This window comes from Miscanthus floridulus, chromosome 19 (genome assembly GCF_019320115.1).
Source record: "Miscanthus floridulus cultivar M001 chromosome 19, ASM1932011v1, whole genome shotgun sequence".
NCBI classification, from domain to species: Eukaryota; Viridiplantae; Streptophyta; class Magnoliopsida; order Poales; family Poaceae; genus Miscanthus; species Miscanthus floridulus.
The window spans coordinates 13,114,681-13,136,503 of record NC_089598.1 but is presented as its reverse complement, the minus strand read 5'-3'; the positions used below and the strand labels follow the sequence as shown (position 1 = coordinate 13,136,503).

Genomic DNA, 21,823 nt, shown 5'->3' with positions numbered 1-21,823 from the left:
AAACATTGCTCAAAAGATCCATATGTCCCACCAAGGATTGATCAAATCATCGACTCGACAGCAGGATCAGCTCTGTTATCCTTTCTAGATTGCTATTCAGGCTATCATCAAATATCCTTAAGAGAAGAAGACCAAAGCAAGACTTCGTTCATTACACCCTTTGGGGCATATTGCTATAAATCAATGCCTTTTGGGCTAAAAAATGCAGGGGCAACATATCAAAGAGCAATTCAAACTTGCTTGGGGAGTCAAGTCAGAAGAAATGCAGAAGCATACATTGATGATGTAGTAATCAAGACAAAAGAACCCGGATCATTGATAGAAGACCTCGAGGAGACTTTCAAGAATCTAAAAGCATGGCAGTGGAAGCTAAACCCCACAAAGTGTGTTTTTGGGGTACCATCAGGACAACTACTCAGGTTTCTAGTCAGTAACCGAGGAATTGAAGCAAGTACAAAGCAGGTTAAAGCCATCATGGATATGAAACCTCCAAAGAAAGTTAAAGACATACAGAAGCTTACAGGATGCATGGCAGCACTCAACATATTCATCTCCCGACTCGGAGAAAAAGAACTACCTTTCTTCAAATTATTGAAAAAGGCAGGAAATTTTGAATGGACAGAAGAAGCGGAAGAAGCATTCCAAAAGTTAAAAGAATACTTGGCATCATCACCAGTAATGACACCACCAAAAGACAAAGAGGACAAGATGCTATACATTACAGCAACCAAAAACGTTGTTAGCACAGCAATTGTGGTTGAGAGAGAAGAACCCAGACACGCATACAAAATGCAAAGACCACTCTATTACATAAGCGAAGTACTAACAGAATCAAAAGTGAGATACCCACACGTGCAAAAACTACTTTATGCAATGTTGATATCATCAAGAAAGCTGAGACATTATTTCCATGAACACAAGATTACAGTGGTAACCAATTTTCCACTTCAAGACATTCTATGCAACAAAGATGCAACAGGTCAGATATCAAAATGGGCAGTAGAACTCGGTGCTCTCAACCTAGACTTCAAACCAAGAACAGCAATCAAATCTCAAGCATTATCCGACTTCATTGCTGAATGGATAGAAATCAGTCAAAAAGAACCTGAACCAATACTTGATCATTGGAAAATGTATTTTGACGGTTCCCTAAAGTTAGGAGGAGCTAGAGCAGGAGTACTATTCATATCACCAGAAGGGAGACAGTTAAAATATGTGCTACAAATACTTTGGCATGCAACTAATAATGAGGCAGAATACGAAGCATTAATACACGGTCTAAGAGTTGCAAGCTCGCTTGGGATCAAAAGACTACTTGTCTACAGTGATTCAGCTGTAGTAATCAATCAAGTCAACAAGGATTGGGATTGTACAAAAGATAACATGGATGCGTACTATGCAGAAGTCAGAAAATTGGAGAAAAATTTCCAAGGACTCGAAATCCATCATGTACTAAGAGATTCCAACGTTGCAGCAGATGTGCTAGCCAAATTAGGATCAAATAGAGCAAAAGTACCGCCCGGTATATTTATGGAAGAACTCACAGCCCCATCCATCAAACAACTCGGAAACACAGAAAAAAGAAGGAGACAACAGATCTAATGGAAATAGATCAAGCAAAAGAACCCAGCCAGTCAAGACAAATCATGGTCATACAAAGTGATTGGAGACAAACATACATTGATTTTATCAAAGAGAAGAAACTACCCAAAGACAAAGCAGAAGCAACTCAGGTTGTATGAAGAAGCAAAAACTACATTCTAGTGGGGGATAAACTATACAAAAGAGCAGCATCATCAGGAGTACTGCTTAAATGTGTTCCGACAGATAAAGGAAAGGAAATCTTGGACGAAATCCACTCAGGATGCTGTGGAAATCATGCAGCCTCTAGGACACTAGTCGGCAAAGCATTCAGAACCGGTTTCTATTGGCCAACAACACTCAAAGATGCAGAAGAGCTCGTCAGAACATGCAAGAATTGCCAAATGTTTGCTAGGCAATCACATGTGCCGGCTCACAACTTAATATGCATACCGCCGGCTTGGCTGTTCTCATGCTGGGGGCTGGATCAAGTCGGACCACTCAAAAAAGCAAAAGGAGGCTTCGAATGCATATTTGTGGCAATCGACAAATTTACAAAGTGGATTGAATACAAACCTTTGGTCAAATACAGTGCAGAAAAGATAGTGGAATTCATACAAGACATCATGCATAGGTTCGGCATGCCCAACAGAATAATCACAGATCTTGGTTCACCATTTACAACAAGAGAATTCCAATACTAGGCAAGAGATTGTGGGATAGAAATCGACTTTGCATTAGTAGCACACCCGCAGGCCAATGGACAAGTCGAAAGAGCAAATGGACTCATATTACAAGGTTTAAAACCAAGATTATATGAAGATTTGAAAGATTATGGTGGAAAATGGATCGACGAATTACCAAAAGTAGTATGGGGTCTAAGAACCCAGATTAGTAGAGCAACTAGATACTCACCGTTCTTTCTGGTCTACGGATCAGAGGCAGTACTACCAGCCGACTTAATATGGCTATCTCCAAGAATAGAACAATATGAAGAAGGCGAAGCAGAAGAAACAAGGCGGTTAGAAATTGATTCAATAGAAGAAATAAGAGATAGTGCAATCATACAAAATGCAAGATATCAGCAAGGGTTACGAAGACATTATGACAAAAGTACTCAACCCCGATCACTAAAGCCAAGGGACTCAGTACTATGACTAATCTAGAAGAAAGATGGACGACACAAACTACTCAGTCCATGGGAAGGACCCTTCATCGTGAAGACAGCAACAGGACCCGGCACATACGAGTTGATGACTTCAGATGAAATACCTATAAAGAACACTTGGCATATCAGCCAGCTCAAAAGATTCTACAATTAAGTACAACAGATTGTACTCAAGTTTCAAGAGAAAAAAAATTGAGATTATTCAAGAAGAACAGCTTCAAATATGAGCCCTGTCCAATAGACAGAACCAACCCGTAATTAGGTTGGGGAAAAAGGGGCTTTCCTGTTAACAGCCAACCTAGAAATGGTTGCGCTACACGGGCAATCTTGTCACTCAACCATATGGAGATGGTCTGACTGACGGCCAATGGCCAAATAGCTTCTTGGGTAAGGAGACCCAAGCTAGCATTTGTCACTCTACCATAAAGAGATGGTACGACTGATAGCCCTATCCAACGGACAGAACCAACCCATAATCAGGTTGGGGAAAAAGGGGCAGCCCTACAAACAGCTCAACCCGGAAATGGTTGTTGCTATACGGGCGCAATCGCTTACCCCAAGAGCTGGTATGATTGCTTACTTACCCTGCAAACAGCCAACCCAGAAACGGTTGTGCTATACGGGTCCGGTCGCCTACCCCAAGAGTGGTACGATCGAATACTTCGCCCAAGAAGCGGCACAAGCACTCCAACAACTCGGTCGCCTACCCCAAGAGTGGTACGATCGACTACTTCGCCCAAGAAGCAACACAAGCACTCCAACAACTCGATCGCCTACCCCAAGAGTGGTACGATAGACTACTTCGCCCAAAAAGCGGCACAAGCACTCCAACAGCTCGGTCGCCTACCACAAGAGTGGTACGATCAACTACTTCGCCTAGAGAGGGACTCAAGCACTCCAACAACTCGATCGCCTACCCCAAGAGCGGCACGATCGACTACGTTGCCCAAGGAGGGGCACAAACACTCCAACAACTCGATCGTCTACCCCAAAGTGGTACAATCGATTACTTCACCCAAAGAGCGACACAAACACTCCAAACAACTCGATCGCCGACCCAAAGAGCGGTACGATCAACTACTTCACCCAAGGAGCGATCTACAGTACAAATCGGTTGATTACCCCAAGAAAGGTATAATCAACTCCATCAACTCTACTACATCACAAGAAGAAACAAGCTATGGCAAAGCAGAAAAAAGCCACAAGGAAAGATAGGGTGAAACTTTTCCATATTATTCATAGACATCTCAGAAGAAAAAAAAGGCAGGTCGAAGCCTGCTCATTTCAGTCAAAGACAAATTCAAAAGCAGGGCAAAGCCTGATCATATTTTCAGAGACAAGTATATATTACAAGAAACCACAAGTTCATTACACAAAACATCTAAGGAGCTGGAGGCACAGCAGGAAGCACATCCATCTGTTCCAAGATTTGGTCTGTAAGACCACCAAGCTCCACCTTCGCCTCATCCCATCGCTGCGCAAGCTCTGCAGTCACGGAAGGATCTACAATCTGCTGAAGCGGAGCATCAGGAGTGGCAACCCGGATGAAGGATATAACATTGTTTACACAACGGTAAAAACCACCCTTGACAAACTCAAAAAATCGAGTTGACAACACCGGGATAATGCCTCTCAACCCTTGAGCAAAGTCCTCCTGGCGACAAACAGCAGCAATAATAGGCTTCACAGCTTCATAAAGAGCCCATAATTGACCTTGGGCACCTGTCAGCTTAGTTTGGAGAGCCTGGAATTGATCATGGGCAGCTGCTAACTTCTCCTGCAAATCTTGCACTGACTTCAAAGCCTGAACAAGGTCACGGTCAGCTCCAGATCTAATCAGCTTGGCCTGAGCAAATAAATCTTGGGCCTCTTTCAATTTGATATTAGAAGAACTTACAGACTCGACTTGATTTTGAGAAGTACGGAGGGTATTGACCATTTCCTCTCATTCTTTCTGCCAACTCTCCTTATCCTTAACAAGAGCTGAAAAGAAAGCAGACAAAGAACTCAAAGAAAGAAAGAAAAAACAAGGCAGAAAAAGCAAGTATGCAAAGAAAGGAGAACCCACCAGTTTTTTCTTTCTTCAATGCGGAGACCTCATTCTGAGCAACAGTAACAGCCTGCAAAGATGAGTCGCGCACCTTCTCAGCCTCAAGCACCTTAGCATTGAGGGCGGACTCCATCAGAGCACGTTGCGCCTTCTCATAAGTCAGGACAACTTCAGTCCGAGCCAGCTCATCTTCCTTTCTTTTCAAATTGGCTTCAGTAATGGCAGTAAATTGCGCCTCATGAGGACCGAACAAGACATCCTGATCTTGAAATAAAGACCGCAAAGCAAAAATATGTGAGACATCAGCAGAAAAAACCAATATCGAAAGTTAAAAAGAACTCGAATACCTTGAGTTTGGCGCCATACGCGCCCGAGAAATTCTCCCACAAAGAAACCAACTCAGACAGCCGCTCAACACGACCGAGTTGGACCAACTCCTCCCCACCCTGAGTTAACAGGAGAGTACTTGGAGTAGAAGTCAAAGGCTGGCCGGCACTAGAAGTACCAGCAGCATCCACAGCAGCAACAGACGAAGGATTATTATCAGTCGGCTCCCCATTCACTGCATCCTCCCGAGCAGCTGCTTCGAGGTTGTCCAACAGGGACAACCCGGTCGGCAGAATAGGAGCAGCAAAAGGGCTGCCTAAGTTCACTTCAACTCGGTGCTCCATTGGAGGAGACACCAGAGTTCCAATAGCCTCCTCCTCAACACGCGGAGCAGGAGAGGCAATACGTGGAAGAGAAGCTACAAAGAAAACAACCAGTCAGACAGAAAAGAAAAAACCAAGAAAGCAAGCATAAACAGGAAAATAACTTACCAGTAGTAAAATCTTGTAGAGGTCCACCAGCATCAAGAGCCAGGGAAGAAGAAGTATCCTCCGAAGGCCTACATTCGAAAAAAGAGCTCGGGCCAGTCAGAGACAAAAGCAAAAATGGCGAATCAGAAGACAAGATAAATATACTTACTTGATAACCTTCTTAAAGTTTCCAACCACCCCTAAGAAGCCAAGATTCGGGAGAGGCACATCGAACAAATCATCCTCAACCACCTCAAAGGAGGGGATTGGGAGGGCCTCCAGGACAGAAGCAGATACAACTGTCACAGAAGGGGCACAAGGTGCCGGTTTCCGACTATAATGAAAAAAGCAATTCAGTTATTTAGGAAAAGAGCAAAAAGACAAGCACAAGAAAATTTACAGCGGAAGACTTACGGTCGAGTGATCAAGGGGACCTCATCCTCAGTCTCCACCTCGCTCAAGACAACAGACCGGCCTTCTATCAAGACAACAAAAGCTGGGATCAGTAAAACAAAGCAAACCAAAAGACAGCGGCAGAAACAACACAGGAGAAAGCACAAGCTCACCTACGAGAACATTACCTGTTGAGGCAATCTAACGAATTGAACGTTGCCTCTTGGGTAAAATATGCTTAGCAGCAACCTCTGACTTCCGCTTCCTAGATGACAAGATATATTGAGCAATTCGAGGATCAGGAACATACTCAACGTAGGAGTAGTGACCTTCAAACAAGCCAGTAATCAACCTGGCAGAAGAAGAACCCGGCCCGGTAGCAGCAACTACCACAGGACCGGCAACAGCATCATCATCTTCATCTCCTTCTTTGGCGGGCTCTTCAACAACAGCCCCGCTACCAGCAGCAACAGCTATCTCAAGCTTAAAAGCCCGACCAAAACCATGCAAGAGAAGAAGAAAGAAGTCAAAAACAGAATATGAATTACAAAAACCCAAAAGAACTCGGAGGAGATTACCACTTACCTCAGGAGGAGGATGAGCAGCATCATACTCTTCAACATGAGCAGGCATCATAGAGACCCCACCCAGAATACGCCCCAGGCATTCAAGAATGACCTCCTCAGGCAACTCGACATCAGGAACAAGTCAGGAAGGATCTGAGGGCCTAGTATATTCAAAGCCGTAATGCACCCTCTGCATAAGAGGTTGCACTCGGCGACGCAAGAAACTGGCAACTATACAATTGCCACTTAAGCTTGCCTGTTTAAGCACTGCAACTCGAGCGAGTACAGGCTTCAGAGCAGCACGCTCAGCAGAAGAGATTTTATCTTTCCAAATAGAGAGGGGAACGGGAAGAACAGAAAGATCATGAGAAAAGGAAAGAGCAGGTTTTGAAATATAAAACCACTTCTCCGCCCAATTCTTGACAGAATCAGAAAGGGTAAGAGAAGGGAAAGAAACTCCCTGATGGGATTGGATAAGGCAGCAGCCGAGAAAAGGAGTATTATTTCCGTCTAACAAACGCACACGGAAAAAATGACGAAAAAGAAGAAGATTTGGAGGAATTCCAACGAAAACTTCGCAAAAATGCACGAAGGTAGAAAGAAAAAGAACCCCGTTAGGGGTAAGATGATGGATTTGAATCCCATAGGATCCAAGAAACTCAAGCAAGAAATCGGACGGGGGATAACAGAGCCCCGCCCGCACAAAAGGAACAAAAAGAACAGATTGATTCAGAGTGGGAGAAGGGACATCGTGCTCACCAGGACCAGAGAAATTAGAGAGACATTTCTCCTGTAGAAGGCCATGAGCAACAAGCAGATCCAACTCCGCCTCCGAAGTTGATGGCTTGGGGAGTTGCCACTGTATTTTCCGCATCGCAACAAATTCGGTGTTCTCGATCACCTTGAGCGACGCCTCCTCGTCGACAGATTTGCCCTTATTCTTGCTCTTGTTCTTCGCCACCATCTCAGAAAAACAAAGACAAGATTTGGACGGAAATAGCAGGAGATCGAAGGCACAACGGAGCTAGGGTTTTGGCTGAGATTGGGGAATTTTTTACTGCAAAGGCAAGTTAAGCCAACAGTAACAGAGCAGTTATCTTTATACAAGAAAAGTACGCGGCCCACGAGGCCCAAAATCACGCGGATTGCCCGAAGAGGCCCTTCAAAGTTACCGTTCCACAATTACCGTGCACACAAAACGAAAAGGCAACGGTCCGTTCAGACTATAACGGATACATGACGAATTAACACATTCACAAGGAGGCAACCAGGAAAGAAGGATGCAACAAGTCAGTCATGACAAAACACCACAGTACAAACATACAAAAGAGCTCGGCCACATCAATAAACAACTCGGTCATAGAGCAGAAAGGAATATTTTTTCTTTTCATCAAAGGTACATTGAGATTACAACAGAATACAAGATCTGATGAATTCGACGAAGAAAGCAAAGGAAATCATTCAGCACGAGGTTGCAACCCTCGAACCAAGATTCGATATTACCAGGCAGGATAAAACAACTCGAACATACTTTTCTCCAAAGGAAAGGCGCACATCCAAGATTGCTATAGGTGACAGAGAAGGCACCCACAAGTCATCCAAGATTGACAACGACAACCACGTCAATATGGAAGAACCCGGCACCATCTCTCAACACGTGCTGATCTATATTGGACTGAACCTAAATGGCACAGCAGAAGACTGAATAATGGCTGATCTACAGCGGACTATCGAAGAACAAGCCAGAACACGCGCCAATCATCACTATAAGAAGAACAAAAAAGAAAGGGCAGGCACGAGAAGATGAGGCAACGCAACATGCATCACTCACATCACAAGTCCTACACCATTTGCCTCAATATCCCTTACAGCTAAATACCACCTCGAGACTAGCCTGCTACTAGTCTCTATCACAAGACCTACACCATTTGCCTCAATATCCCTTACAGCTAAATACCACCTCAAGACTAGCCTGCTACTAGTCTCTATCACAAGACCTGCACCATTTACTAGCAGAAGAAAACAGAAGAAAGAGAACAGGCCCGGGGGCTCGTCAAGCTCCCAAACTATAATATCCATGACTACAAAAAGAAGAAGAAGAAACTGCACAGCAGGGTATCAGCAACAGGCCATATTTATAGCACAACTCAGATGCACATATGCCAGACTCATGGAAGAAAAAAGAACACCAAAAGGACAACCATGTGAACCACTGCAGAGCCAGGACTTCAGTAAAAAATCAGATGTGACTAGACCATCACGAAGGAACAGTACATACCCAGAACAGCCACAGTACAAGATAAAGCATATCCAAGAGAATATTCCACAGCAGCAATACAACCCGCGAAGACACATTGAATTCTCCAACAACCAGAATGACAACAGCAATAAGTAACCGAACAAACAACTCGGAGACGTATGAAGGATCACATACAAAATTACAATGTCAAAGGATTACAGTCGAAAAAGAACTCGGACAGAGAAAAATTATACATCTCATTGATCGAAGACAAATACAAAGGTTACAGAAGGCCAAACAGGACCGGATAAACTCAGACATAAGATAGAGACAAGATTCTTAAAAATTGCAACAAGGAACCCAGTGGCGGCAGCAGTGGCAGCCCGGACGTAGAAGAACAGATAGAGCAGCATGTTCATTACCAAGCAAGCATAAACCCGGGGGCTGCTCAACCTCACACACCAGCATATCTACGAATGAAGAAAGAATTGAAGAAGAAATTTCCTACTCAAGGAAGAACCACAACCAACAAAGAAGATATTTATAGCAAACCAGAGGTAAATAAGGCTAAAGATCACAAGAAAGAAAGAGGAAAAGAACAAAAGAGCAAAGCAACAAAGGCGAATAGTACCCAAAAGCAAGATTCCTGACAAAAAGTAAAAGAAGACGCTCACTCACGGCTATACAAGACCCATCCGTGACCCGTAAAAGACAAAGATCAAAGGAGTACAAATCAAGACCCTTCTTCCAGCTTCTTTTCAATAGAAAAGAACCCGGAGAAGGCTCGGGGGCTGCAAGTACCTACCACAGAAAAACATATTTTCAAATTTTTTGACCCCCCAGCTTTTTGTACCAAAAAACAAGAGGCTCGGGGGCTACACTCAATGAGTGCAATTTTTGCAAAATTGCACTCGCTGCACTAGGAAAAAGAACCTGGAGGACATCAAGCAAAAGTGCACATCAGTCAAAAGAAGAATCAAAGAAGACCATCTCAAGATTTCACTTCAAGAAGGACCCGGATCAAGACTACAACAACTCGGCCCTTGAAGCTCAATCATAAAATGCTCGGGGGCTTGTCGATGGGGAACCCTACGGGCCCCCCATAGACCATACTGCAGGGAGGTAGGCCTTGGTAACAAGGCCTACAGCCCAATCGCCAAGAAGAACGCGGAGCAAAGCAACGTGCAAAACCAAAACTCCAACTCAAACTATACAAGGAAAGGCGCCCGAAGCGTAGCTTAGGACTCTGACCTTGTATCCGAATAGGACACAAACAACGCCTCTCAGCGCCTGGACTATAAAGGGCTGGTGAGGGTACCCATTGGAAGAGGAGAACGCATACCCGATACTAAAAGCAATACGACGCAAACAGGCTAACGCCAAAACTGGACGTAAGGTTATTACTCGACCAAGTCGAGGGCCTGAACCAGTATAAATCATGAGTCTCTTTGCGTAACCGCCGAATTCCGCTATTCGCCGAAGCCCGAACAACTGTCCCGTGTACCCCCGTGGCAGGCTATCGGTGGTAAAACATCGACAGTTCCACGGCGTAGGCAGAGGTGGTGTACCCGACGAGGACGCCGAAGACGGGGCGAACGTGGGAGCTACGCCTCCGTACGTGAAGCCTGGAGGTGGTGGTGCGAACCCTAGGGCCGTCGCCGGGTAGTAGGGTAGCATGTTGAATGTAGGCTAGGGGTGGTTGTACGGCGCGGACGGAGGACGTAGCATGTGGCCAGATAGACCACTGTAACCGTGCGGCCACAACTGGACAGTACCAGACCAGGGATTGGTGTGACCCGTGCCTAGGCCAGATGGTGCGCCACCACCATGTCGAGGTCCAGCAATGCTGCCACCAGACTTGCCGCCGCATCCACGGCGGTGCGGGTTGCGCAATCCAGCAGGAGCGCCGGAACCAGCGGGGGCCAGTGCAGGAGGGCGCTGCGGAGGTGGTGTTGGTGCAGCGACCAGGGCCAGCGGCTCCGGCGGTGTGGCATGAGTGTCGTCGGCAGTGATGTCGTTGAGGTCGATCTCCTCGAGGAGCAGCAGCGTGCGTGCCCCGTCGAACGTGGGGAAGGGCCGCTGCATCTTCATATTCGACATGTGGCAAAATTTGTCGTTGAGGCCACGGAAGAGGGTAAGGACGAGTTGCCGATCATCGATCGGATCACCGAACTCGGCGAGGGAGGCGGCCATCGTCTCAAGGCGGCGGCAGTAGTCCGTGATGGAGAGGGCGCCCTGCTTGAAGGAGCGGAATTCAGCCTCCAGCAGTAGGGCGCGAGACTCACGCTGCCCGAGGAATTCATCCTCAAGGTAGAGCCAGGCAGCGCGGGCGTTGGGATCCCGAATCATCAACGATTGCTGTAGATCGTTGGACACGGTGCCGTAGGCCCAGGTGAGAACGCAGCAGTCCATGGTCGACCATGCGGAGCGCTCGGGGGTAGGGCAGTGGAAGGGCCGGCGACGTGAGGTCAGCGGCGGTGAGCCGGCGACGTAGTCAGCGGCGGCTAGGGTTTACGGAAGCGGCTGCGGGAGCGAACCGTCTGTGATACCATGAAAGCGTAATAGAAATTGTGGAATACGCGATGTATTACTTAGGGACCTGTATTGTGTACATATAGACACGATGGGAAGCCGGATACGGCAGACCCATGGGCCGTGTCACGTTTACAATCTAACAGCCACGTCCGAAGTCTTTCCAACAGCTACATCCACATTCATCTTTGCTACCCACGTTGGTGGAGAAATCCATCTAGGAGCACCTGATCGTGGTAAAAAATTTCTATTTTACCTCTTTTTATAAACTATTTCTATAAATAGACCCCTGACATAATTATTTGTAGAAATAATGGATCCAAAGCTCGACGTTCCTCGCTAGACATGCCACGTCGCCAGCTTGTGGCGAATAACTGGGTGTTGCCCAAATTCACTCTGAAATAAAAGAGCTTTTGAAAGCTACTAATGCACCTTGGACCCTGTTTTTTTTTATTATTGTGGCCATTTTCCGAATGAATGGAAATAAGGAGATGTTTCGCAACATTTTTAAGGGAGATAGAGAGAGTGGGTAGGTTTCAGAGTTGTTCCAACCAAACACAGCTTATGTCTTTTCCGGGACCCATAGCTCATAACTCAAATCATCCTTTTTATTTTACAACTGCTGAACCAAATGGACCCTTGGTAGTACCATCTTATAAAACGAACCATTGTTTGTGTGCGTGTGGTTGGAGAGACTACTATATTACATATGAAATGTGCTACTATATGGCTTCTTTATTTGGTTTGTGGCGTGCTCTCGTCCTTGGCTTGTTGGCATCGCCAGACGCTCAAAATCAATAGCATGGTGCCAAACAAGTCTGCGAGTCAGTGAACCAAATAATTAAGCCCATAATTAATGTACATTTAAAACTGTTGTTCGCGCCACCGCATCGTGCTAACAGCGACCGATCGATTCAATTCAAGGTACACACATGCATCGGCATTGGTCGTCTCTGTCATTGTCGAAAACGATTATTATTATTATTATTATAAGTATATAGCAGAACAACATATGCAATGGCAGTGTGTGGACAGACAGACATGCTTCTTTCATGTCACTACTAGCTTACCCCATATTCGGTTTGTTTGACTTCTTTTTTCAGTTAGAACAGTGTTTTTCTCTCACAATAATTCGATCAGAACAGTATTTTTTAGCCAGTTTGAGTCAAAATTCTGCCAGCCAAATGAGGCCAATATATACCTTGAACCGTCACTAATATGTATTTGAGCTGCCGGCCGTAGTGATGCATAGGTATGCCGTATGCAATAGGTAGTTGAGAGGTTAATTTCTCTAGCAAAACATCATATATCAAACAAAGGTAGCATGTGGCGTGTGGCGTGTGGACTCACCGGTCGCAGACGGAGAGAGAGAGGAGAGTGGTGTGTTTTTGTTCCTACAGCTACAGGCTCGGGCGCTCGATCGGCAGTTCCGAGCACGACGAATCCTTGTCTCGTATGGCCGTCCTGCTGTCTAGCGCCACACGCGAGGCGAAGTCGAGACTTGGCAACAAAGCATGGGGGGTGCACAGCAACGGACGACTGGTCAATAATGGACCCTGTCCATGTCGTCGATGCTGATGAAAGGAAGCACGTTGACTGGTCACGGTCAGCAACGGACGGAGAAGAGAATCCGCGTTCCGCTGCCTCTAGTATATATATACTAGTGTCTCTAGCTCTACGCAGCCTTAGGAGTACTCTTATCTCATCTCTTAGTCACTAAGCAAAACATTCATTCATATGAGATGAGATGATGGCAACACATCTCTCTCTATCCCTTGGAGATATCACCTGGCCTGTCAAGTCCGCCAGCACACAATAAAATATATCTCAATCAACGACTCCAGTTTTCCTTACCATCTCTGAGACCTTTTATCACTGACAATGAATACCCTGACCTTAATCAGGGGTATCTTGAGCTCACATAAACCTCTTACAATATACCCTGACAATGAATCCACTGCAACTTCACAAAGAGTCCCATGATGTTCAGAAAGCTAGCGACATCATCATGCCTGGACTACTATACATACAAATGCATAACACTCCTAATAATAAATGTGTCACCTTAGTATTCAGGCATATCTTGAGCCCACAGAAATCTCACTCAAGATGTGCAAATTAATTAGTTAATTAATAATACCGAATCCACTTATAAGCTTGGCAGAAGTAATGGCCCCATGCATGACCTCTAACAGAGGAAGAGCAAATGACATCATGAGATGAACACATGTACTAAGAGGGTTAGGTGAAAAATGTGAGTTGAAACCTGGAACAGATGCTACTATATAAATGCAATCGCATCCTTTTCTTTGCTGACCCGGGAATTACTTAGAACACATCCATCACGTCACACCTTGAGTGTTGTCTCCATCTCTTATAGATATATATCAAAATGACCTTGGCGTACAAAATCTTATAGATATATAGTATCAAAATGAATTCATTAGCAATAAATGGCCATCTATCGCGTACAAACCTTGGATGCTAAGGAAACAAAGGCATATAATATGGACTCGCTGTGCCTGTGCCTGCAGAAATACTGTAGAAACAAACCTTTTTTTGTTGTCGCATGTGAAATGTGATGCAACCAGGGACTCTTCCAAGGTAACACGCCTGGCATTGACGAATGGTGGCCTCGCTGCTGCCTTTTGTGTATAAATACGACCTCGTCTCTCCATCCATTGCTGTGCAGAACTGAAGCAGAAGCAGAGGTCGCTGAACATCTGCTGCTGCGTCACCGTACCTGAAGAGGAAGGAGGAGAGGAGAAGCCACAAGGCAGCGAGGATGTACAACGCGCCGCCGCCGCCGCAGGACATGTCCTACTACGACCACTGCCAGAAGCGCCACGAGGAGAAGGGCTGCCTCTACGGATGGTGAGTGAGAACGATCTTCTTCTTCTCCTTCTCCGTTCCGTTCTGTTGTGTTCTGTCATGTGCATGCGGTGTTCTTTCATGGCTCGTGGTTCCTGCAACTGGATGGAGTTGGTTTCGTTTCAGAGCTAGGGAACCGGTAGTTCACCAGCAAGTTCACCAAACGCGTTATATTCAAATAAATTCAGTAAAAGCATGTGTTTGCATATGTATGCCACTCTTCCATTTTCTCTCTCTTTCGTTTAGAGATTCAGTCCTTTTTCATGACTCGTCAGACGAACGATTGGCCCCATGTCATGGCACCAAACTGAAGGAGAGAATCTTAAGTAGCTCGCCGGTAGATGGATGACGAGATGGAGTTGTTGGTGGCCTTTGGCAGCATCACAATCCCTAGTGGCGAGGCAAGGGGGCAGAAGGATCTCGCACGGTTGCACCTGATTTACCCACTCACGGGACGCGCATGCATAGCATGACTGAAACGGCTGCCGTTTGCCTGCCCTACAGGCACCTTTTTGTTTCTGTGCTGCTAGAGTGTGCTTCTTTCTACACTCTTTCCCAGCCTACCAGGAATTCCGAACTGGCTATTCCCTTTCCAAAAAAAAGAAAAAAAAAGAAAAAAAATGGCTATTCACATAAGGAGGCTGCCTCCTGTTTCAAGAAAAGTCTATGAATTGAAACTAGTATCCTGATCAACCAAAACAAAGACTGAACACTGAAGTCTTTAGTCCGGAATTCACGGTACTTGATCTCCATATGCTACTCCTACTCCGTATGCGCGCAGAAATATATCCCTTTTTTGGGTGTGAAATTCATGGGGCGGATTTTCCATTTTTAGAGTATAATCTCTATAGGTAGGGTCAGCGGCGGACCCAGAAAATATTTCAGGGGCTGAACAACACTGCTGTTCGATCTTAAGTCTCAGCTCTCTACACTATAGAACTTTGTCTAAAAATTCATAGGAACTCCACAGGAGTTCCGCTGTGATATGGGTAGGTGGGCTTGAGCCCCCGCCCAACAGCTGTGTCCGCCCCTGGGTAGGGTGGAAAACCACACGAATATTCTTCTTCTTCTTCCCCGTCTATAAATTCTACCCACCAGGCAGGCAGCCAGTAGCCCACCACTCATTCCACCCAAGGGAGAAGAAGAAGATCAGGAGAGACGAAACCACAGTTAGCTAGGTTAGTTCATCAGCAACCCACCACTCAGGCCACAGCTAGCTCCGCAAGGCAGGCAGCAGGCGAAGATGTACAACGCGCCGTCCGCCCAGGAGATGTCCTACTTCGAGCACGTGCAGAGGCGCCACGAGGAGAAGGGCTGCCTCTACGCCTGGTGAGCTACAGCTCCGTCTCTCCCTTTCAGACACAACTCGATCATCAGATGCTTTCTTTCTTCGTTCGTCTCTTGAGTGAGTTCATTCAGTCAGAAAAGAAAAGAAAAAACAAGCTCGGTTTTAGTAGCCATGGCCAGATGGCCTGGAACTTGAGCTCACTCACAGTCACAGATCTCCCTTCTTAATTAGTTTCTCCGTTAGTTTATTTCTATTAGTGGATCGATTTTTTTTCTTCAGAAGAAACCCGACACGTTTTTCTCCTTCAAATATCAGTAGCTTGATTCTTTTGCATCTGCTCCGCGTACGTCAATTTTTTCAAGTCCTTTTTTTTTTTTTAAAACGGCTAGTCCTTAATTGTACACTTGTAGATCCATGGAGAGCCATGCCTGCTTTACTCGCATCATCTCGAGAGTCGAATTTCTTGTTCAGCATCCAGGATGCGCTCTTGTTTGCGCGTGAAATAGATGATCGTTAAAATATCTTACTTTCCATCATCCCGACTTGTGTACCTGAAGAACGAAGATCGCTTTCTGCTGAACTAACGGACTCTTGTTCCTCTCATGTGCAGCATCTTCACGGCGCTGTGCTGCTTCTGCTGCTACGAGACCTGCGAGTGCTGCCTCGACTGCCTCTGCTGCTGCTGCAACTAGGCCGGGCTCCGGCTCCAGAGGACGGTCCAGATGCAGATGGAGATCGCCTCCGTCTCTTCTACCTACCTAGTGATGATGATGATTCAGTTTCAGTAGCCTGCTTCCTTTAGTCTGGTCTGGTTCTGCAAACATAATAAAGCATGCATGTCGTAGCACAAGAGAGATTACCCTGTCAGTTTGAGCATTCGTAACGAACCATGGTTTGAACCACCGCATCTTTTATTATTGTTATTGTTAATCACCCGATTCCGATTCTGAACACAACGCATTCGCTCGCGCAATTTATCTGTACTGTACTGCTGCTATGCGTGTTCCGATGGAATTTATTCTTCTTCTTCTCTTTTCATAAAAAAAGGGTGCCGCAATCATTGCAGAATTCAGGTTCTGGGGAACCCTGTTCGACTGTCGTAGGGTAGGGCCGTTCTTTTCATGTCTGAATTATCACCATCAGCAGCGTCTGGGCTGCTGCACCAGATCTTGCCTACACTGCACAAGATAGATCAGTGATCTGAGACCAAAAGATCAGTGGCTGCTCTCCACTCTCCAGTGACAGGTTGAGCAGGTTAACCTGCCGCGCTCATCAGCGTGGACTGATGCAGAACAGTTTGCCATGATCTTTTCGGTGTCGTCCTTTCTGTTAGCAGTTGCTGCAACAACCTGCATGGTAGATGGTACAACATGTGCTAGTGCTACACAAAAGCCTTTGGTTGGCGTCACTGTCCCTGCATAAAGAGAGATCAATGAAGGTCTGGGCCCATGCTGACAAAAAGCCTTCAGTACTGCAACCGTTTGTTTGTACAGACTGCAGAGCCGTCATGGCTGCGAGCCCATGCTGCTACCTGCTTCGAAATGTCAAAAAACACCTTTGCTGCTGTACAGTCATCTATGATTGCAACAATTACAAGGGGATGGGCATTCAACAATGAGCAGGCCTCGCCTTTTTACGATGGCTGGTGCAGAGAACATGGCATCGATCGACTGTTACAGAACTGGACGTGCAAAATGGACGTCAAGATCAGGGAATGTCTGCTCACGATCTGACAGACGTTCTTTTCTTAGGTCTGCTCACGATCTGACAGACGTTCTTTTCTACGCTCACAGTGATTCACAAGTTTCCTGCTGAACTTTTACAGAATCTGGCGGCAGAAGCATTCAAGCATAGCTCAGTCTGCTTTCTCATGTTCAGTCTTATGCTGATGCAGCAGCTAGGAGAATTAAGTAGTTTTACTGAAAATGCACTGCTGATATCCTTTTCAGCAAAACTAGAAGTGCATATTAACTTTCACAGATGTTAGATCAACCACTGCCACTGTAATAAATTACACGGTTCCACGGCTCTCAAGGTCTGAAGGTTTTGGATGGCTATATCATTGCATTCAAGTTCTGAAGTTTCAACTTCCTTTCAGACAAAAATTCATAGTTGCAGTGTTGGAAACGCGTAAAAGATTTCCCTACAATCCAAAACTATTAGGATTCCTCAACCAGTAAAACAAGAATATCATTCTATTCCAAGTTCTGCTACAACAGAACACTAGCATGATGAATTCATGAAACACACAGAACCAAAATATTCTAACAACACTATGGGCACTCATTCTGAAGCATAGCCGTCTAGAGGAAGCGCCATGGCTTCAAAGCCCAAGTTGGACCATCACTAACTCCATAATCTACCGGCTCCAAAGCTTCTAAAGCTGCCCTGTTCAACGTCTTCAAATTGGATGCTGATTAGTGATTTCCTTGTAGCAATACCCAAGGGCAATGGTGAAAACCCAGCAGCTTATCTTTACATTCATCGCGTGTATGACATTAGGGTGATAAGCATTTCTTATGAGAGATGAGACTTTGCAACTCTCTGGTTCCTCCAGCAGGATCTGATCCACTGTATCCAAAGGATACCTATTCAGTGGATGAAAACAAGGGATCAAACTCTTAAAAGCTGCACACCGAACAACATGATAGAAGATATTAAATATTTGCTTTTAGATGAGGTGACAAAAGGGAAGATAACTGGACCATTTGCCAGCCTCTGTAGGCCTGAATAATTAATGTTGACATATAAGTATAGTAGATGCAAGAACATCGCATCAACTAGCTCAACGCAGGATGCTTTTTTGTTTTATTTAGTTTGTGAGGGACTGGGTGCTTTATAGCAGTATTCCTTGCCAATAAAGATCGACCTAGTGCTAATAATGTGATAGCGACAGCCTCTAATTGTCATCTCAGTTCAGTGGCAGGTTAAGCCTTGGGCACGACTCTGACCTGGCCTTAACTAAAATAGAAAAAAAGAAAACCTTTGCATAAAACCTCCATGTAACCTGATATCTCATGGTGCATGAGCATGAATCTCAATACTAGTATTCTGTTTCCTCATGTACTAGTTTTCCAAGAGAAGTTCTGTTGTGCCATGAGAGAGCACTAGAAACCTATGGATGTTCTGAACATTAATGCTACTATTGAAGTCAATAGCTGGGAAAAAAGCACAAAGTAACTAAACAGTGCCCCATTTCCTGAGTTGGAGTACGTGATATATATATATATATATATATATATATATATATATATATATATATATATATAGGGAAATTCCTTTCTACTCCTGCGTGTATCTACTCCCACCTGGTCTCACACATTGAAAAAACCACTTTGGGTATGTGTACATACCCAAAGGCATGTGGGGTGTATCTACATACCCAATCTAAGATATAACCACGAAAAAATTTAAGCGGAATTCATATTTTTTTTGCATATGGTCATATATCGCATTTACTGTATAGTAAAAAGGAGTATGTCCATACACTGAATAAATCCCCACATCTTTGTCTTGCATACCACTTTGAATAATCTTGTATATGCACATACTTTATTTAGACACCCCAAGTATGGTCAGATACTCTCTAGATTGTGAGATACACATGTGGGAGTAGTTACACGCAGGAGTAGGGAAAACTCACCCTAAATTCTTACCTCATGATGGTAACTAGGGTGTATCTGTAGCTCATGCCACCGGGATATTTGGCTCACCAAGGTTCACAAAAGACTCCGCACACATCATGCGTAGAGTGACAGTATGCCAAGAGATGAGATGGTCCATAAAGTTTGTAACATAGGTTAGCCTATCATCCTGAAAAGTTGAGAAACAAAGAACCACAGATGTTTTCTGCTAAGTTATAACTAACTTGTCAAAATTCAAAATTAGGTGTTAAGCACAAAAAAAGAGAACTAGACCACACCTTGTAGTCTAAGTAGTAAGCATGCTGGAGAGAAAAGGAGAAGTGTTAATATTTGGCACAAAATAGAATCTACAAACTCAGAGTTCATGTCCTTACCTCCCATAAGTCTAGGCTGATGATTGGCTGCAATTTGAGAATATGGGATGTCATTGCAAAGTTTGTACTTTAAACATTTTAGAAAACACATCAAGGGCCAAAAGGGAGTCTAGTAAACATACAATATCGCCAAAAGCAAGTGGGGAGATAGCATTTCGTGTATGAACCACTGAAAGTTTTCTCTCATTTCTCTTCACTGCAACAAATATTCAGTGGAATATAAACTAAACTTCGAAATTAGCTTTAGAAAGAGCAATTCAGAAAATCAGTAGCTTGAATCAGTGCAGCCTGTACTTCAGAGAAAATGGAAAGGAAACTTACAGACAAGCCAAACCCAACCAGACCCCAATAGTTGTAAGGATGAGCGGATGAACTCTTCCCTAAAATTAGTAAATGAGCCAAAATCATTTTCAATCTGCTGCAGTACACCTCCCTCAGGTAAGCCACCACCATCTGGTTGCATTGATTCCCAGAAGAAGTGATGGTTCCAGACCTGCATGTCAGAAGACAGAAGCTTGGAACTCCAAAAACCATCCTACTATTGGCGAAAGCACAAATTGCGGTTTTTCTTTTTGAAAGAAAACAAATGACAGGCAGAAGATGATCAGTGCAAGCAAAATATAATGAACGGGGTATCATCAATGAGTTACCTGTGCTGCATTGTTATACTCTGGTAATGGATTGCCATTGTTGTAAGCTTCTTTTATCAGATCCTCCAGAGTGTATCCATACAGAGGGCTGGTAGCCAGCTGCTTATTCAAGCCATCCACGTAATCTTGATGGTGCTTACCCCAGTGAAGTTCAACTGTCCTCTTGCTCATATAAGGTTCCAGAGCATCCTGAACATTGTACCACAAAACAATGGTAAACAAAGCAAAAATTTGGACATTCCTTTAATGTCAGCACGCAAATCTTTTGAGATTGGCGTCAACAAGCTTACAGACCAGTTTATATGGCGGAGTTGTGAGACCGTAATAGGACACGACTTTCGAAAATCTTCGAGATAGTCCACCCTGCCTCTGTATTCTCTGCAATAAACATCAGGCACAAACAGCACACAATCTCAAAACATATGTCTGCACAGCAATTTCATTGATTCTCACATGCTTTAAAATTCGTGAAGGATCCAACAGAAGCTCAAACAAACTGGGCCTCACTAAACCAGCAATCAAATGATTTCAATTCAAGGCCCAAGTATGCTCATTGAATAATGAAAATTGTAATTTAGCCTCTTAAAAAGGTAAAGTCATCTGTGCAATTTAGTCTCTTAATAAGAAGGTAAGGTCATCTCACTGCGCAATCAGAATGCCGTTGGTTTCCAAGTGACATAAGTGAGACACTGAGAGTTCATAAACATGTGAAACACACATCGACACACGTGAATCCTCTTATGCTAGAGCATTATAATGGCTAGGCAGCCCGGCAAGCCTACGGAACACTACAGTTAACGGAAAAGACTTCCCGGACCGCTCCATACTTTCCACTCTGCCAAGTCTCGGCGCAGCGCCATGGCGGGCAGCGTACTGGGTCCTGGGTGTGGGGCACATGGGGCAGCAAAGCAACCCCGGTAGGCGTGGCTCCGGCTCTCGCACAATCGAAAACGAACAGGGATGCAGCGAGAAGGGAGTAGATGAAGAAGGGTGCAGTAGAGGGTCCCGCGGGGCTCACCGAGCGCAGCTGTCGCTGCTGAAGCTTCACACCCGCCGGCGGCGAGGGGAGGAGGCGGAGGTGGAGAGCTGAAGCCGCCATTTTTTCCTGCGCCGCGGTATCCAAATCCACCCCGCGGAAGCCGAAGCCGGAATTTCACCGCAAGTTTGCAGATCAGCCAAAAACATTTTCTAAAAAAACCCTGTTGGACCGCGACTACTAATCTCGATCCTGTGTTTTTACAAAAATACACCTAACTTTGATCGGAACTATTAATTACGACCAATATATTTTATAAAAAGGCCCCCTAATTCGGATATCGAGCATTAAGGCCCTCCATGTTGGCTTAGAGTGGTGCTTCAAATCAATACAGTGCAACTACGATGTCCAATCTTCCTCGTGCTCACCGGTACTCGCGGGTTTCATACCGTGTGGGTACGGGTATAAAAACTCACCCGTGGTTACACGAGGATCGGGTACACGCAAATATAAGGGTAGGGTGCAGGTATTAAATTTTACCCGTAGGTACATGATGGGTACCCACAATTTGAGAATATATATCACCAATGTCATTAGCATATCATGTTGACTAGTTCATTTAACATGTAATTTGTAGCGTATGTATAACATGTCGAACTATGAAGATGGTATTTTTTTTTATAGATGGTTGAAT

At 44.9% G+C, this 21,823-nt stretch overlaps 2 protein-coding genes and 1 long non-coding RNA gene across 5 annotated transcripts; all 3 read right to left on the bottom strand.

The window, feature by feature from the left end:
• Positions 1 to 5,617: 5,617 nt before the first annotated feature.
• Positions 5,618 to 6,073, bottom strand: LOC136529576 (uncharacterized). Its single transcript, XR_010777360.1, has 3 exons — positions 6,011 to 6,073; positions 5,766 to 5,930; positions 5,618 to 5,685 (listed from the first exon to the last, which is right to left on the bottom strand). It is a non-coding gene; the product is annotated as an uncharacterized lncRNA (long non-coding RNA).
• Positions 6,074 to 10,483: 4,410 nt separating this feature from the next.
• Positions 10,484 to 11,206, bottom strand: LOC136525573 (uncharacterized). The gene has a single exon (XM_066518516.1). The coding sequence runs from the start codon at positions 11,204 to 11,206 to the stop codon at positions 10,484 to 10,486; it is 723 nt and encodes a 240-aa protein (XP_066374613.1).
• A 6,352-nt stretch (positions 11,207 to 17,558) lies between these two features.
• Positions 17,559 to 21,354, bottom strand: LOC136527169 (superoxide dismutase [Fe] 2, chloroplastic-like). Of its 3 annotated transcripts, none has more exons than XM_066519786.1 (9): positions 21,172 to 21,354; positions 20,448 to 20,531; positions 20,154 to 20,342; positions 19,825 to 19,996; positions 19,626 to 19,699; positions 19,504 to 19,530; positions 19,408 to 19,431; positions 19,142 to 19,298; positions 17,559 to 18,113 (listed from the first exon to the last, which is right to left on the bottom strand). In XM_066519786.1, exons 1-8 carry the CDS (start codon positions 21,250 to 21,252, stop codon positions 19,173 to 19,175), a joined length of 777 nt encoding a protein of 258 aa, XP_066375883.1. In that variant the 5' UTR covers positions 21,253 to 21,354; the 3' UTR covers positions 17,559 to 18,113; positions 19,142 to 19,172. The 3 variants fall into 3 exon arrangements, with proteins under 3 accessions (XP_066375883.1, XP_066375884.1, XP_066375882.1); XM_066519787.1 differs by having other exon boundaries at positions 17,559 to 18,056; XM_066519785.1 differs by having other exon boundaries at positions 17,559 to 18,073; positions 21,172 to 21,347.
• Positions 21,355 to 21,823: the final 469 nt, after the last annotated feature.

Excerpts from the sequence above, each read along its gene's own strand:
- LOC136525573 (XM_066518516.1), bottom strand. The coding sequence starts at position 11,206 with ATGGACTGCTGCGTTCTCACCTGGGCCTACGGCACCGTGTCCAACGAT.
- LOC136527169 (XM_066519786.1), bottom strand. The coding sequence starts at position 21,252 with ATGGCGGCTTCAGCTCTCCACCTCCGCCTCCTCCCCTCGCCGCCGGCG. Across the intron at positions 20,532-21,171 it reads AGCAGCGACAGCTGCGCTCG|AGAATACAGAGGCAGGGTGG; the intron begins GTGAGCCCCGCG and ends TGTTTATTGCAG. Across the intron at positions 19,700-19,824 it reads TGGTTGGGTTTGGCTTGTCT|TGAAGAGAAATGAGAGAAAA; the intron begins GTAAGTTTCCTT and ends TATTTGTTGCAG.